The sequence below is a fragment of the Lagenorhynchus albirostris genome, chromosome 2, assembly GCF_949774975.1.
Source record: "Lagenorhynchus albirostris chromosome 2, mLagAlb1.1, whole genome shotgun sequence".
Lineage (NCBI taxonomy): Eukaryota > Metazoa > Chordata > Mammalia > Artiodactyla > Delphinidae > Lagenorhynchus > Lagenorhynchus albirostris.
The window spans coordinates 80,686,191-80,702,991 of NC_083096.1; the positions used below are offsets into that span (position 1 = coordinate 80,686,191).

General features: G+C 39.5%; 1 protein-coding gene across 1 annotated transcript in view; it reads right to left on the reverse strand.

Annotated features, from left to right (window-relative positions):
- PDE4DIP (phosphodiesterase 4D interacting protein) overlaps positions 1-1,293 on the reverse strand; it is a 223,359-nt gene extending 222,066 nt beyond the window's left edge. The window contains exon 1 of the mRNA XM_060139207.1: positions 1,035-1,293. Within this exon, the coding sequence (XP_059995190.1) occupies positions 1,035-1,267 (233 nt within the window). The 5' untranslated portion in view covers positions 1,268-1,293. The remainder of the gene's footprint in view (positions 1-1,034) is intronic.
- Between the last annotated feature and the right edge of the window lie 15,508 nt (positions 1,294-16,801).

Here is a 16,801-nt window from a genome sequence, read left to right on the forward strand (position 1 = left end):
CCTCATTCACAAATAAAACATAATCTTGAGCACAAAATACAGATCCCATTAATATTTGGTTCTGTAATTAATACTCAGAAGACACAACTCCTGATTTTATGCATAGGAAACAGGCCTAAAGAAATGAAGCAACTTTTTTCAGATCCCAGTTAGTTAATGGCAGCTTAGATACTGAAACCACTATTGCCTTGTAGTTTGATTTATGAGTGCTAGTTTCGCATAAAAGATGCTCTGACAAGGAAACGTTTATTTCAAAAAGTCAGCAGCACAATCTGTCTCTTCTCCAAAGAAATAGTATGTATGGCAGACGTTCATCCTGCTGCTGCTACATGAAGAAAATTTGGGCCTAATTTGTCTGGTCTTCCAAGCCAGAGCAACGGAAGTGACTGGGTTTAGGTGGGGCATCCTGCTGGGCGTCATCCAGCCAACAGGCAAGGCTCCAGCTCTGCAGGAGAAGCAAGGTAGCCTAGGAAAGAACCAACCCCCACCCTGCTGTCTGTATCTAAGATTGGGAGGGAAAAAAAGGATAAGATAAGGCAGTGGGTACTCTTTCAACTGTACACCCACACACATTTCCTGGTCCTTTATCTTCTTTACCATTCTTAGCGCTTCCAACCTGGCATGGCCTTCTGAATCATGTGTTCATCTCTCCTTTGACTCGACCCAACCGGCATGGCCTTCCATCTCACCTCTACCAACAAAGCCGTTGACTACACGTTAAGCAAAGACCTTGGGGGAGAGACTGGGTTTCCTAAGCTTTAGTCCGGTACAATCCAGCTCCACACCTGTATTTCTAGGCAACTCCCTACTGTCTCTCCCCGACCTGTCCCCGCCACCAGCCCCATCACCCCCCTGTCCCCAGCCGTGCCCTCCAACTTGCTCCAAGCTAATGTCACCCTGTGCCAACCCTTCCCAAGCGCTCGGGGCTGCAGCCCGTGGGTCCCAGCACCGAAAGCGGTTCTCCTAACCAGCGCAAAGGGCGCCGCCACTCCCGGTGCGGTCTGCAGCCTCCGGGGCTCCCGCGCCGCTCTCACCTCATCCAGGGTGCGGCTGCCGCGGCTGCCTCTTCCTCCTCGGCCGCGGCTGCCCAGCTCCCGGACGGCTCGGGATGCCGTCGTTCCCGGCCGGGAGACTGCCGTGAGGACTGTGAGGTTCGCGCCGTGTCCCTGGACCAGTAGGGCGCGTGGCGCGCCCGGCTGGACGCGCGGCAGCAGCGGCCGCAGTCGCAGCGGCGGCGGCAGCAGGACCCGTTGTCAGTCCTCTTCATGAATTTCACGGGCCTGGACAGCCCAATCCTAGTTACCGTCCTTGCTTGGTTTTCCTAAGGTCTTCCCGCACTGCCAGGGCGCATCCTCTGGGCGTGGATTACCATCCACTCCAGTTGCCACTGTCGTGGTGGAGACCTGGAAAGACCAGGCCTCCTCCGCGGCTGCCTCGGCCACCTGCTCCGCCCAGATTGCTTCGGTCTCTCTCGCACAAACGCCCGCCGCTGCCTCTTAACCCTCTGTCATCTCCCCGTTTTCTTTCCACCCACCACCTCAACCTGGAGAGCTTTTCATTTCCAGACCTGCTTTCTTTTTTCTTCCTGTCTGCTTCATTGTCACCGTCCTCAATTTCCAACCTCAAAAAGTTTCTCCTTTTCTCATTCCCTCTCTCCATATTTTCCTGGTTTTTGTCCTCCACCCTCCAAATCAGTCATCCTCTTATATTTTATATTATTTTCCTCAGAATCATTACTTCTCCAGGTTGTTGTCTAGCCTCCTTTCCCTCTCTTCCCTTCTTATCCCCTCATTTAAAATCTTTTCCTTTCAATTTTTCTTTTAGTTATTGTAAAAACCTTTCTCCTAAACAACCTCAATTTTCCTTTCTGTTGAGACTTTCTGATTGTCATTTTTCATGAAGAACTCATAGTAAAGTATATATAGCTTGGTATCCACCATCAAGTCAGAGGGAGTTTTCATGGTTAAAAAAAAAGTTCCTAGGTCAAATAAATCGTCCACTAAATGTTTGTTCTGAAAATCCTTTTCTTATATTCAAGTGTCCTCTAAGAATGGAAGCTGAGTCTCCAGCAAAGCAGAACGCTCCTGCTGCACTATTCTATAGAAGGCCCCTGCTTACTGGTTCCACTTAATTTTTCGACTTTACCATGGTGTGAAAGCGATATGCATTCAGTAGAAACCAGACTTACAGCTTTGAATTTTGATCTTTTCCTGGGCTAGAGATATGGGGTAATACTCCCTGGTGATGCTGGGCTCCCAGTCAGATACATTAATAACCATTCTGTACCCATACAACCAGTCTGTTTTTCACTTTCTGTATAGTATTCAAGAAATTACATGAAATATTCAACACTTTTTTATTATAAAATAGGCTTTGTGTTAGATGATTTTGCCTAACTGTAGGCTAATGTAAGTGTTTTGAGCACATTTAAGGTAGGCTAGGCTAAGCTGTGATGTTTGGTACGTTAGGTATATAAAATGCATTTTGACTTAAGGTATTTTCAACTTACAATGGGTTTATAGGGAGGTAACCCCATTGTGACCTGCAAGACCTGCAAGGGAGAAGGTTTATCTTTGTAGTGGGTACTATGGATCCCAAGGTTCATAGGCAATAGTCACTATTATTATTATTTTTTTTTTTTGCGGTACGCGGGCCTCTCACTGCTGTGGCCTCTCCCGTTGCAGAGCACAGGCTCCGGACGCACAGGCTCAGCGGCCATGGTTCACGGGCCCAGCTGCTCCGCGGCATGTGGGATCTTCCCGGACCGGGGCACGAACCCATGTCCCCTGCATCGGCAGGCGGACTCTCAACCACTGGGCCACCAGAGAAGCCCAGTCACTATTATTGATTAACTCAGTGTGAATAAAGCTGAACTCTTCTTAACTCATTTTTTCCTCCCAAATCTGCTCTTCAGTTCTGTTTTATTAACCCCAACACTACCATCCACTGAGTTGCCTAAGCCTCAAAACTGGGAGTCATCAGAGACGTCTCTCACTCGTGAAACTCATCCAGTCTTTCATTCTACTTCTTTACTAGTTCTTTAAGTAGTCTCTCCCATCATGATTCCAACTGCTTCCAGAAAATGACACTATCAGGTATCTCATTCTTTCTTTCAAACCTCCTAACTTAATCTATATCTTTACCTCTCTTTTTCCCCCAATCTATCTTACTGAAGCAACTTACTCTATCACTCTCATCTCTACTTGGGAATTCTTAATTATCTTTTGTTGTCTTAGTATCTTTGGCCTCCCTTTCTCCATTAGCTCCATGCCCAGGCTATAAACATGCTCAAGTTTCCTCATCACTAAAACAAAGCCTTCCCCCTCTAACCACCATCATATCTCTCACTTCCGTTCATAACCAGTTTGCTTATATGCGCTGTATGCATTTGATGTCTATACTTCCTGACTTTACATACATTCTTTGCCACCTAATTCTCTGAAATCAGGCTTCTAATCCTATTAGTTGAAGTTGCTCTCCTAGCAGACTCAGACTTTGTCCATAGGCTAGCGGTAGATTTTATCTAATACACAAATTGAAACAAATGGGGTTCCCAAATTTAAAATGAATATGCCGTCTTCATTAGTTGAGGCAGATAAACAGTTCAGTGAAGTTACTGCAAACTCAAAAGCTAAGAAGTGCTGAAACTTCCAGTTCCAGTTAAGATGGAGGGGCATGTATCAGACTGACTCTTCCCCACCTTGGGTGTGGGGATGGGTGGGATAGAATAGAATATATAAATATTTATAAATATGTAAGTATTACATATATAAATATAGAAAATATAAAAACAACTCTTTGAAGGCACTGGCGAGTAACCTAAGCAGACAGGACTTGAATCTATGATCCTTGAGAAGAGAAGCACATGAAATGAACTCCATATTCACCCTGGGATTTTTCTCCTGAGGGAATTTTCCAAATCAGGCACTATAGAATAAAGTCCAAATAAAAGATGCAGTATTACTGGGCTGAAGACTCAAATAAAGTTCAGAGCTGCCAAAGTGGCTGAGACTTGAAGGAGGACTCCCAGGGAGGGGAAGAATGGCAGAGAAGTAGTAGCTCAATTATCTCGGTACAAATTCCCCTCAAGTTAGTGGCCAGTTTCTAAACCCAGCATACGCAAAACAAGATGCCAAAAAGCATACCAGGAAACAGCAGTTTGGAGGGTAATAAGCTAAGTAGAGATTTCAGCATCCAACACAATTTGGACTTCAAGCCTCTCCAAGGTAGAAAGACAGCCAGAGCTTTCAGTTGAGACCCCTTAAAAGGCCATACCCTTAGAGTAAGGGTAGTACAGTAATGAAACAGAATAGATCTAACAAAGCTTAAGACCCAGTCTTTATAGGATCAAAGTGATCCACTAGTATTCCTTCTGCCTACCAGAACAAAACTTAACTCTTCGGAAGTTAGATAACATTATCCAGAGCCTCTACAATTTTTTCATCTACAATGTATAGGATCCAATATAAAATTATAAGGCATGGTAAAAATGAAATTCAAATGACTAAACACTAAAAGTTAACAGAAACATACCCAGATATTAGAGCTAACAGGACTTTAAATTAACTATGACTAGTAGGTTTAAGTAAATAGAGGAAAAGATGGGCAAAGATGATAAGATGGATAATTTACTTCAATATAGAGTTGGCATCCATAAAAAATCAGATGGACATTCTCAATATGAAAAATACAATAAATGGAAATAAGAACCCATTGGGTGTGTGTAACAGCAGTCTGAATGCAGCAGAAGTCAGAATCAGTGAAGTGGAAGATAGGTCAATAGGTGATTCCAAAATGAGCGACAGAAAAAAAGAAAAAAAAAAAGAGCACAGCATCAAAGACACGTGGAATACAGTAAAAAAGTATAATATATGTGAAATTACAGTCCTTGAAAAAGAAGAGAAAGAGTAAGGGCTAGAAGAAATGTTCCAGCAGATAAAGACCAAGAATTTTCTAAAACTGGTAGAAGACATTGACTTCTCAGATTCCAGAAGTTCCGCAAACCCCATGTAGAATAAATGACCAATATCCCTCAGGATATTAGAAGCAGTTTCTAAAATTCTGAAATTTGCTAAAGAGAATTCTCCAATTAAAACAAAGGGGAGGGCTTCCCTGGTGGCGCAGTGATTGAGAGTCCGCCTGCTGATGCAGGGGACACGGGTTCGTGCCCCGGTCCAGGAAGATCCCACATGCCGCGGAGCGGCTGGGCCCGTGAGCCATGGCCGCTGAGCCTGCGCGTCCAGAGCCTGTGCTCCGCAACGGGAGAGGCCACAACAGTGAGAGGCCCGCGTACCGCAAAAAACAAAAAAAACAAAGGGGAAATCTTGACCAAGAGGCAGTTTTCACAGACCTAGTCAATTCCATAGCATTTATACAGTGGCAGGAGTCATTGTGCAAGGGCTGAAAATGAACACGTACAAGAGAGTATAGGAAATTATGTCACTAAACAGAGCCTATATTCAAATCAGCCTTTGGGTGCCACAAGAAAAGGGGGCTAAAAGGGGAAATGAAAATTAATCAATTTTGATTATGCTCGTGTAAAATCAAAACCAATAAGCTCATTAGACTGATGAAATAAAATTCATATTTTATGGCAAGACAAGAAAAATTTAAACATAAAATTTTTCTCTGCCCGTTTGGGCCTCCACTCTCCCCCTTAGTGTGTGTTGTGCATCTGCATTAACCAGACCTCCTTAGGAAGTTACATTCCTTCTTAAACTATAAAGGGTCACAATTCCTTAGGAGATAACCTTCCTTCTTAATCTTGTAAGGGGCTGCGATGACCCATGACCCACAACTCACTTTGCACCTGTAGATCTGATTGTGTAAACTGTCAATAATACATCATTTGACGTGTACCCCATTGTCTCAAAAACTTGTGTAACTGTGCTTTGACCTCAGAGCTTTCTGAAAGACTGTTTCCCAGCTTATAATCCTCAGGTTGGCTCAAGTAAAATTCTCCATTTCTTTCTTAGATCGACTGCTGATCAATTTTTTTCATCAACAATACCATAGTTAGTAACCTGAAAATGAGACTGCCAACCTGTAAATTTCTAAATTTTATAACAAAGCAGGAAGATCTCAAGTGTCCTTCCCTGAAAGAGGAAAGAATTTATGTAGGTGAGTTCCGCCTCTACCTGCCACATTTTAAACACAATACCATAATTAACCGCTTCATGGGAAACATTTCTCTCAATGAGACTATGTTTACAAATCATAGATAACTGGCATAAAGCAGATAACTGTCATAGAACAATTAGTAAGCCAGAGAAGCTAACTCTGTAAAGATTTTTCTCTTCTTTCTCTACTCTTGACACTGAGTTTCTGCTATGATGTTTAGAAACAGCTATGTGGTTCTGACATATCTCACCAAGTACTATGCTGTGTTCTGATAACACCATTTGTTTGGGTAGCTCTATGGCCTTGGAGTTGATGTTTTTATTTTAATGTTTTGGCTTGATTAAATTAATATTAATTTAATATTTTTAATAATTCAGTAGTTTAGTATTAAGTATCCTATTACATTTTAGATTGTTTGAAAGTAAGAGACATGAGAAATTTTGACTGAATCAATTCAAATTTAGGATACTAAATAAAATTTCCAGTGAAAACAGCTCAAGCTATACCTGATGAAACAACTCTGATTCTACCCAGGCACCTGTCTAAGAACACTGCTAGCAAAGACTGAGTAGCATAAGTAATTGGAGAATAATGATTTTTTGCATTTTAATTTCTGTGAACTTAGTAAAGGAGTCTGGATTTTCTATGGGGTTTAATTTACAAGGGATGGAGATTTAATCTGCCAACTTTATTTCTTTCCTGGAAATTTGATAATGAAAAAGGTTAATATCCAAGTTTGAAGTATCTTCTGATAATGTACAATTTTAGTGTCTTTCTCCGGACATTTTATTTCATTACATAATTTTTAGTGTACTAGATTAGACAACATAACAGGTTAGTAGTTTAACCTAGCAAATGGAATAGGAAATAGCAGGAATTATGTTTTTTGGCCTTGCTTACAGTAAGGCTTTGGAATTAAGTTAATATGGACTAACTGGATCCATTTCAGAGTTTTCTTAGCATAAAATTTAACTATCCTCCTGTGGTTTTCAGAGTGGGGCCACATGAAGGTGGGGGAGAACTTGTCCTAATAGACTGCTATCCCCTCCCCAAGGAAGAAAGCCAACCTCTGGTTTGGCTTAATGGCAAAGCCCAAACGGCTAAGAGAACAAAAAGCTAGATAATATTAGGAGGAAGTTCTTTTGCCACAGTGCCCATCTTTCCATAATAGAGAAACTTCCATTTAGACTCCTTTTAGGGGAATGCTCCTTAGTCTTTCTCATCCCTTTCACTTATTCCTCCAGGAAGGAGTGATTTATTTGAATCATGATTTTTTCTTTAAGTTTTAATAATAATGAACTTGTTTTAGTTTTTTATTTGCTTGCTTTAGTAATAAATTTGTTTTAAAACAAGACTTCAGTATTTGATATCAAGTATATTTTTAAAAACCCTAAAATGACAGAGATTAAAAAAAAAAAGCCCATAAAATCACACCCATTAGGATGGCTACTATCAAAAACAATCCAGAAAATATCATGTTGGCAAAGATGTGGAGAAATCAGAACACTTGTGTACTGTTAGTAGGAATGTAAAATGGTGCAGCCATGATGGAAAACAGTAAGGTTGTTCCTCAAAAAATTAAAAATTAAATTACCATATCCAGCAATCCCACCTCAGGTATATAGTACCCAAAAGAACTGAAAGCAGGGTCTCAAAGAGATATTTTGCACCCATGTTCATAGCAGCATTATTCACAATAGCCAAAAAGTGGAAGCAACCCAAGTGTCCATCAATGGACGAATGGATAAACAAAGTGTAGTAAATCAATATGATACCCACTCACATTGAGACCAATCTACTTTACTCAGTTTGCCAATTCAAATGCTAATCTCTTTCAGAAAGACCCTCACAGACACACCTAGATAAAATGTTTAAACAGATATCTAGGCACCCTGTGGCCTCAACAGGAAGCTTGAATAGAACAAAAAGACAGAAGGCTGAATCCTCTCCCTCTGCCTAACTGCTTGAGCTGAAATATACACCATTAGTACTCCAGTTCTCAGACCTTCTCAGACTGGACTATACCACTGGCTTTCCTGGATCTCCAGCTTGCAGATGGCCATTCTAGTAAGTGTGTAGTTGTATCTCATTTTTGTTATATTTTGCAATTGTCTAATGACATATGATGCTGAGTATCTTTTTTATATGCTTATTTGCCATCTGTATATCTTCTTTTGTGCCTGGCCAGATCTTCTTCTTATTTTTAATAGTTTTTTAAGATTGTTGAATTCTAAGTGTTCTTTGAATATTTTGGATAACAATCTTTTATCAGATATGTACTTTGCAAATACTTTCTCCCAGTTTGTAGTTTGTCTTCTCATTCTCTTGACAGTGCTTTTCACCCAGCAGAAGTTTTTTAATTAAAGTTAAATGCACGGTTTCCCTGGTGGTGCAGTGGATGAGAGTCCGCCTGCTGATGCTGGGGACATGGGTTCATGCCCCTGTCCGGGAAGATCCCACATGCTGAGGAGCGGCTGGGCCTGTGAGCCATGGCCGTTAAGCCTGCGCATCCGGAGTCTGTGCTCCGCAACGGGAGAGGCCACAGCAGTGAGAGGCCCACGTACCGCAAAAAAAAAAAAAAAAAAAAAAAAAAAAAAATCATTGCCAAAGTTAAGGTCGTCTAGATTTTCTCTTATGTGATCTTCTAGTTTTATAATTTTGCATTTGCATTTAGGCCTGTGATCCATTTTGAGTTAATTTTTGTGAAAGGTATAAGGCCTATATCTAGATTCATTATTTTGCATGTGGATGTCCACTTATTCTAGCACCTTTTGTTGAAAACACTATCCTTCCTCCATGATTTGTCTTTGCTCCTTTGTAAAAAGTCAGTTGACTATATTTTGTTGGTCTATTTCTGGGCTCTCTATCCTGTTCCATTGATGTATTCATCTATTCTTTCACCAATGTTACACTGTCTTGATTACTAAGGTAATGTCATCCTGTGACTTTGTTCTTCCCCTCCAATGTTGTGTTGGCTATTCTGGGTCTTTTGCCTCTGCATATAAACTTTAGAATCAGTTTGTGGATGTCTACAAAATAACTTGCCAATATTTTGATAGGGATTGTATTGAGTTTATAGATCAAGTTGGGAAGAAATGGCATCTTGAAAATATTGAGTCTTCCTATCCATGAACATGAGATATCTCTCCATTTATTTAGTTCTTTTTTATTTCACAGTTTTTTTTAGTATATCCCCAGAATTGTGCAACCATCAATGCTATCTAATTTCAGAACATTTTTATCACCCCCCCCAAAGAAACTCCATAGCCATTATCACTCACCATTTCCATTCCTATCATCTGCTCTCCCTCCTCCCAGCCCCTGGCAACCACTAATCTACTTTCTGTCTTTATAGATGTGCTTATCCTGGACATTTCATATAAATAGAATCATACAATATATAGTCTTTCATGTCTGGCTTTTTTCACTTAGCATAAAATTTTCAAGGTACCATGTCATAGGATTCCATTCATTTTTATTGCTGAAAATACGTCATATTGTATGGAAATGCCACATTTTGTTTATCCAGTTGATACACTTTCAGATTGTTTGCATTTTTTGACTATTATGAAAAATGCTGCCATGAAGGTTCATGTACACACTTTTTTTTTTTTTTTTTGCAGTACACAGGTCTCTCACTGTTGTGGCCTCTCCCGTTGCGGAGCACAGGCTCCGGACGCGCAGCCTCAGCAGCCATGGCTCACGGGCCTAGCCGCTCCATGGCACGTGGGATCTTGCTGGACTGGGGCACGAACCTGTGTCCCCTGCATCGGCAGGCAGACTCTCAACCACTGCGCCACCAGGGAAGCCCCCATGTACACACTTTGGAGTGAACATATGTTTTCAGCTCTTTTTGGTGGATACCTGGGAGTGGAATTGCTGGTCATATGGTAACTCTATGTTTAACTTTTTGAGGAACTGCCAAACTGTTTACAAAAGTGGCTGCATGATTTTACATTACACACACACACAAAATTCCCTTACCTGATATATGATTAGCAAATATTTTCTCACATGTTGGGGTTTGTCTTTTCAATTTCTTGATTATGTCCTTTGAAGCAAAACAGTTTCTACTTTTGATGAAGTCCAATTTATCTTATTTTTTTCCCCCAGCAGTGCTTTTGAGGTCATACTTAAGAAATTATTGCTAAATCTAAGGTCATAGATTCATTCTTATATTTTATCCAAAGAGATACATAGTTTAGGTCATACATTTAGGTTGATATCAATTTTGAGATAATTTTTATATATGGTGTGAGGTAGGTGGTCCATCTTCTTTCTTTTGCATGTGAAAATTTAGTTATATCAACATTATTTGTTGAGGAGATTATTCTTCTCCTCATTGAATTATCTTGGCACCCTTGTTAAAAATCAGTTGATTGCAGATGACATGATACTATACATAGAGAATTCTAAAGATGCTACCATAAAACTACTAGAGCTAATCAATGAATTTGATAAAGTAGCAGGATACAAAATTAATGCACAGAAATCTCTTGCATTCCTATACACTAATGATGAAAAATCTGAAACAGATATTAAGGAAAAACTCCCATTTACCAACGCAACAAAAAGGATAAAATACCTAGGAATAAACCTACCTAAGGAGACAAAAGACCTGTATGCAGAAAATTATAAGACACTGATGAAAGAAATTAAGGATGATACAAATAGATGGAGAGATATACCATGTTCTTGGATTGGAAGAATCAACATTGTGAAAATGACTGTACTACCCAAAGCAATGTACAGATTCAATGCAATTCCTATAAAACTACCACTGGCATTTTTCACAGAACTAGAACAAAAAATTTTACAATTTGTATGGAAACACAAAAGACTCCGAATAGCCAAAGCAATCTTGAGAAAGAAAAACAGAGCTGGAGGAACCAGGCTCCCTGACTTCAGACTATACTACAAAGCTACAGTAATCAAGACAGTATGGTACTGGCACAAAAACAGAAATATAGGTAAATGGAACAGGATAGAAAGCCCAGAGATAAACCCACGCACATATGGACACCTTATCTTTGATAAAGGAGGCAAGAATATACAATGGAGAAAAGACAGCCTCTTCAATAAGTGGTGCTGGGAAAACTGGACAGCTACATGTAAAAGTATGAAATTAGAACACTCCCTAACACCATACATAAAAATAAACTCAAAATGGATTAAAGACCTAAATGTAAGCCCAGACACTATAAAACTCTTAGAGGAAAACCTAGGCAGAACACTCTATGACATAAATCACAGCAAGATTCTTTTTGATCCACCTCCTGGAGAAATGGAAATAAAAACAAAAATAAACAAATGGGACCTAATGAAACTTCAAAGCTTTTGCACAGCAACGGAAACCATAAACAAGCAAAAGACAACCCTCAGAATGGGAGAAAATATTTGCAAATGAAGCAACTGACAAAGGATTAATCTCCAAAATTTACAAGCGGCTCATGCAGCTCAATATCAAAAAAACAAACAACCCAATCCAAAAATGGGCAGAAGACCTAAATAGATATTTCTCCAAAGAAGATATACAGATTGCCAACAAACACATGAAAGGATGCTCAACATCACTAATCATTAGAGAAATGCAAATCAAAACTACAATGAGGTATCACTTCACACCAGTCAGAATGGTCATCATCAAAAAACTTACAAACAATAAATGCTGGAGAGGGTGTGGAGAAAAGGGAACCCTCTTGCACTGTTGGTGGGAATGTAAATTGATATAGCCACTATGAAGAACAGTATGGAGGTTCCTTAAAAAACTACAAATAGAACTGCTATACAACCCGGCAAACCCACTACTGAGCTTATACCCTGAGAAAACCATAATTCAAAACGAGTCATGTACCACAATGTTCACTGCAGCTCTATTTACAATAGCCAGGACATGGAAGCAACCTAAGTGTCCATCGACAGATGAATGGATAAAGAAGATGTGGCACATATATACAATGGAATATTACTCAGCCATGAAAAGAAACGAAATTGAGTTATTTGTAGTGAGGTGGATGGACCTAGAGTCTGTCATACAGAGTGAACTAAGTCAGAAAGAGAAAAACAAATACCATATGCTAACTCACATGTATGGAATATTAAAAAAAATGGTTATGAAGAACCTAGTGGCAGGATAGGAATAAAGATGCAGACCTACTAGAGAATGGACTTGAGGACATGGGGAGGGGGAAGGGTAAGCTGTGACAAAGTGAGAGAGTGGCATGGACATATATACACTATCAAATGTAAAATCGATAGCTAGTGGGAAGCAGCCGCATAGCACAGGGAGATCAGCTCGGTGCTTTGTGACCACCTAGAGGGGTGGGATAGGGAGGGTGGGAGGAGGGAGACGCAAGAGGGAAGAGATATGGTGATATATGTATATGTATAGCTGATTTAAAGATGTTAAAAATTTTTTTAAAAATCAGTTGACCATAGTTGTATAAATTTATTCTGGACTCTCAATTATGTTCCATTGATTTATATGTCTAGTATCATACTTATTCTAGTATCATACTGTCTTGATTACTGTTGCTTGCAGTAATTTTTAAAATTGGGAAGTGTGAATCCTTTAACTTTGCTATTCGTTTTCAAGATTGTTTTTATTATTCTGGGTCCTTTGCATTTCTATATAAATTCTAGGATAAGCTTGCAATTTCTACCAAAAAAAAAAAAAAGCCAGCTGGGATTTGATAGGGATTGCAATGAATATGTAGTTCAGTTTGTGGATTATTGTCATCTTAACCCTATTAAATCTTCTGATCCAGGCACATGGGATGTTTTCTTTCATTTCTTTCAACAATGTTTTGTAGTTTTCAGTGCATAAATCTTTCTTTTGTTAGATTTACCTAAATATTTCATTTATTTTGATGCTGTTATAAATGGAATTGAATTCTTATTTTTGGATTCTTCATTTCTAGTGCACAGAAATACAATTGATTTTGCATATTGATTTTGTATCCTACAACTTTGATAAATTCACTAATTAATTATAAATTTTTGTGTGGGTTCCTTAGAATTTTCTATATACAAGATCAAGCCATTTGCAAACAGATTTAGAGTTTTCCTTTCCAATTTTGTTGGCTTTATTTCTTTTTCTTGCCCAACTGCCCTAGCTAGAACTTCAAATATAATGTTGAGGAGAATTGGGGACAGTGGACATTTTTGTCTTGTTCCCAATCTTAGAGAAAAAGGCTTTCTATCTCCCACTTTTTAAATTTTTTTAATATAAATTTATTTATTTATTTAATTTTGGCTGTGTTGGGTCTTTGTTGCTGACGCAGGCTTTCTCTAGTTGTAGTGAGAGGGGACTACTTTTCGTTGCCATGCGCAGGCTTCTCATTGTGGTGGCTTCTCTTATTGCAAAGCATGGGCTCCAGGCACGCAGGCTTCAGTAGTTGCGGCACACGGGCTCAGTAGTTGTGGCTCGTGGGCTCTAGAGCACAGGCTCACTAGTTGTGGTGCATGGGCTTAGTTGCTCCGCAGCATGTGGGATCTTCCCGGACCAGGGCTCAAACCCGTGTCCCCTGCACTGGTGGGCGGATTCTTAACCACTGTGCCACCAGGGAAGTCCCCAGTCCCTCATTTTAAGTATAATGTTAGCTATGGGTTTCTCATAGATGTAATTTATCAGATTGAGGAAAACCTCTTCTATTCCTAGTTTGTTGATTGTTTTTAAGAGGAAAAAGTGTTAGATTTTCTCAAATGCTTTTCTGCTTTTGAGATGATGTGGGTTTTGTCCTTTATTATATTAGTATGGTACATTACATTTATTGATTTTCATATGTTGAACCAACCTTGTGTTCCTGGGATAAATCTCACTTGGTCATTATGTATAATCCTTTTTATATGCTGCTGGGAATAGTTTACTACTACTTTGCTACTTATCTTTGTGTAAGTCATATTGGTCTGTCATTTTCATTTCTGGTGAAGTCTTTGGTTTTGGTATCAGAGTAATAGTGGCCTCATAAAATGCCTTGGGAGGTGTTCTCTCTTCTATTTTCGTTTTTCTTTTTTTTTTGGTAGGGGGAAGAGTTTGCAAAAGATTAGTGTTCTTTAAACATTTGCTATAATTCACAAGTTAAGGCTTCTGGACCTGAATTCTTCCTTGTGGGATGTTTTACTACTACTACTATTACTGCTACTATGACTACTACTCCTCATTTAATCTCTGGTTATAGGCCTATTCAGGTTTCCTATTTCTTCTTGAATCAATTTAGGTGGCTTGTGTCTTTCTTGGAATGTGTCCTTTTCATCTAGTTTATCTAAATTTTGTTGGCATACAATTGTTCATAGTATTCCCTTATAATCCTTTTTATTTCTATGGGCAGTAGTAATATGCCCTCTTTCATTTGTAATTTGATCCATGTATTTTCAGGAAAAAATTGTGTCTGCACCAGCATCTCCTCCCCTAAAACAAAACCTCCAGAAAATTCCATTTGAGACAAATTTCAACAGTTACAAAGACCAACTTAAAAAAAAACAACACAAAATGCCTCTGGTGCATTTACATAAATGTGGTAAATGGTATTTGTATCCAGTCTAACATGGATGTAAACTACCTTCTTGAGTTCTTTTTGTTCACTCTTCAAAAAAAGTGGCTTAAAATTTATACAAATTTTATAAGAGCTCTGGCAGCACTCAAATATCATCCAATATACATAATACCTGCTGCCCAGAGTGTTGAAGCACTTTAGAGGTTCAACTGAGGCTTCTGTCCTATGGGTATTTTTAGGTTTTCTAAGCAGTATTTATCATCTTTTTTCATAGAGCATATTAAAAAAAATCAAATAGCAACATAAAACTTGTTAAAAACCCAAACTCAATTGTAGTAATTTAAGCTGAAGTTTTGCCATTTGTGGTAACAAAAATGATGATGCCAACAAAAATACACTTCCTATCCCCAGAGTAATATAAAAATCTAATAATTTTATTTTTGGAGCAAGAACTTTTCCATAAACTGGGGTACATAAAACACACACTCAGAATAAGGAGACTAGTAAATAAGGCATGTATCATACAAAATTTAAAAAATTCAAATCCTCCACAAAATGTATATTGTAATACAACCTCTTCCCAGCTAAAGGCTAGCAGGGAGAGAACAGCTGGAAGTCTATGACCTCCAGCCATTAAACTAGAGGGAACCAAAGGTGCTAAGATCACTTCTGTCCCCTGGTAGGGCCTAGGTCCTTCTCTGTGTAGGGCTGTATCCAGTAATAGGTGAGTATTTTTGAGAAGATGCTGGCCTCAGTGCAGGTACATTCTAGTTTGCTCTCTCTGTGTGGTAAAGAGTCTGACTGCCTCTTTAGCAAAGACCTGCTGTTTCTAAGTTAGATGGGTAAGTCTGCCTAATTCTGGGGTAAAATGTTAGTAAGGCCTTTGAGTCATCACAGATCTAAATCCATGCTCCCCACTTAGTTTGATCAGTAGTAAAAGTAGTATTATTATTTCTCTGTTTGGTTCCTATGTCTATTTCCCAATTTGATATCAACATATAAGAGGAAGAAAGGATTGTTGTCTTGATACCCTAAAACCCCAACCCAAAGCTGCCATTGTCATATCCTCAAAAAGCAACAGGTTGCATAAATAGCAGATTTTTAAAAAAGGAATTGCTTCTGGGATTTTGGTTATCATCTGCCTAAGGGCTCCAAAGGAGGTAAGCCTCCTTCGAGAAATGGCACATAGACCTTTGGGTCTGACTGTCAGATTCCCAGAACCAGAGGATCATACTCCCTAACAAAGTAGGGAGAAAAAGGTCCCATATCAGATAGTGATGGAGTGAAAGGATGGGCTAGGGAGCTGGGGGAGGATGACCACAAGAGACAGATTAACAAAAATTGCGTCTTTGGAAAGGACAGAATTTACCACAAAGAAGAAATGGTAGTAAGTTAGGTTGTTCCCCATTTAGTCACATTTAATGTCATATTGGATTAGGTTTTATGGCACATAGAGCCAAGTAAGTCAGGCTAATAATTTTTTTTAATAAGGAAGGATAACAAAGATTAGTAATAACTGAAAGATCTGACCCTTAAGATTGTAAAGAAAATCACTCAGAAAGAAAGTTTTTCACTCGTTTCTGAAACACCAGTATGGGTAGAAGAGAGTAAAGAAGCAGGAGCTGAAGGACTATAAGAGGAGGAAGCTAAACAACACTTGAAGTTGTTGAGACAACGGCAGCTACAATCAGGAAATTGTCATGGCTGCTAGGAACAACTCAAGCCACTTGGACTCCACAGAAAGGGAACAGGGCTGCAGGTCTGAGGGGACAAGCTGGGTAGACACTCAGGGCAAAAAAACAAAAAGAACTACCCAAGGCTTTTATTATTCCAGACTGAGTGGTGGGAAAGCAATGGAGATGGAGGTGGGTTGGGGGATAATGGGAGACAGAACCAGGTCTCTGTTAGAAAAATGTAACCTCTACCAGCAAACAACAGGTTCCTTTTGTTCACCTTTGTATAACCCAGTGCCTGCTATTCCTAGCCAATTGAACAATAAATATTTGTTGAATAACTAACTGGATGAATGTAGAGAATGGTGATGGATATGTCTTCACTTAGTATAGACCTCTTTTCTTGCAGACCTCTTCTCTTAAGCGACAGTGTTCAGTCTGGAGGTGGACACGGGCCACAGGTTGCTGGGACTGTTATTTATTCATCTTCGTCACCTATCTCAGTGTCTGGCA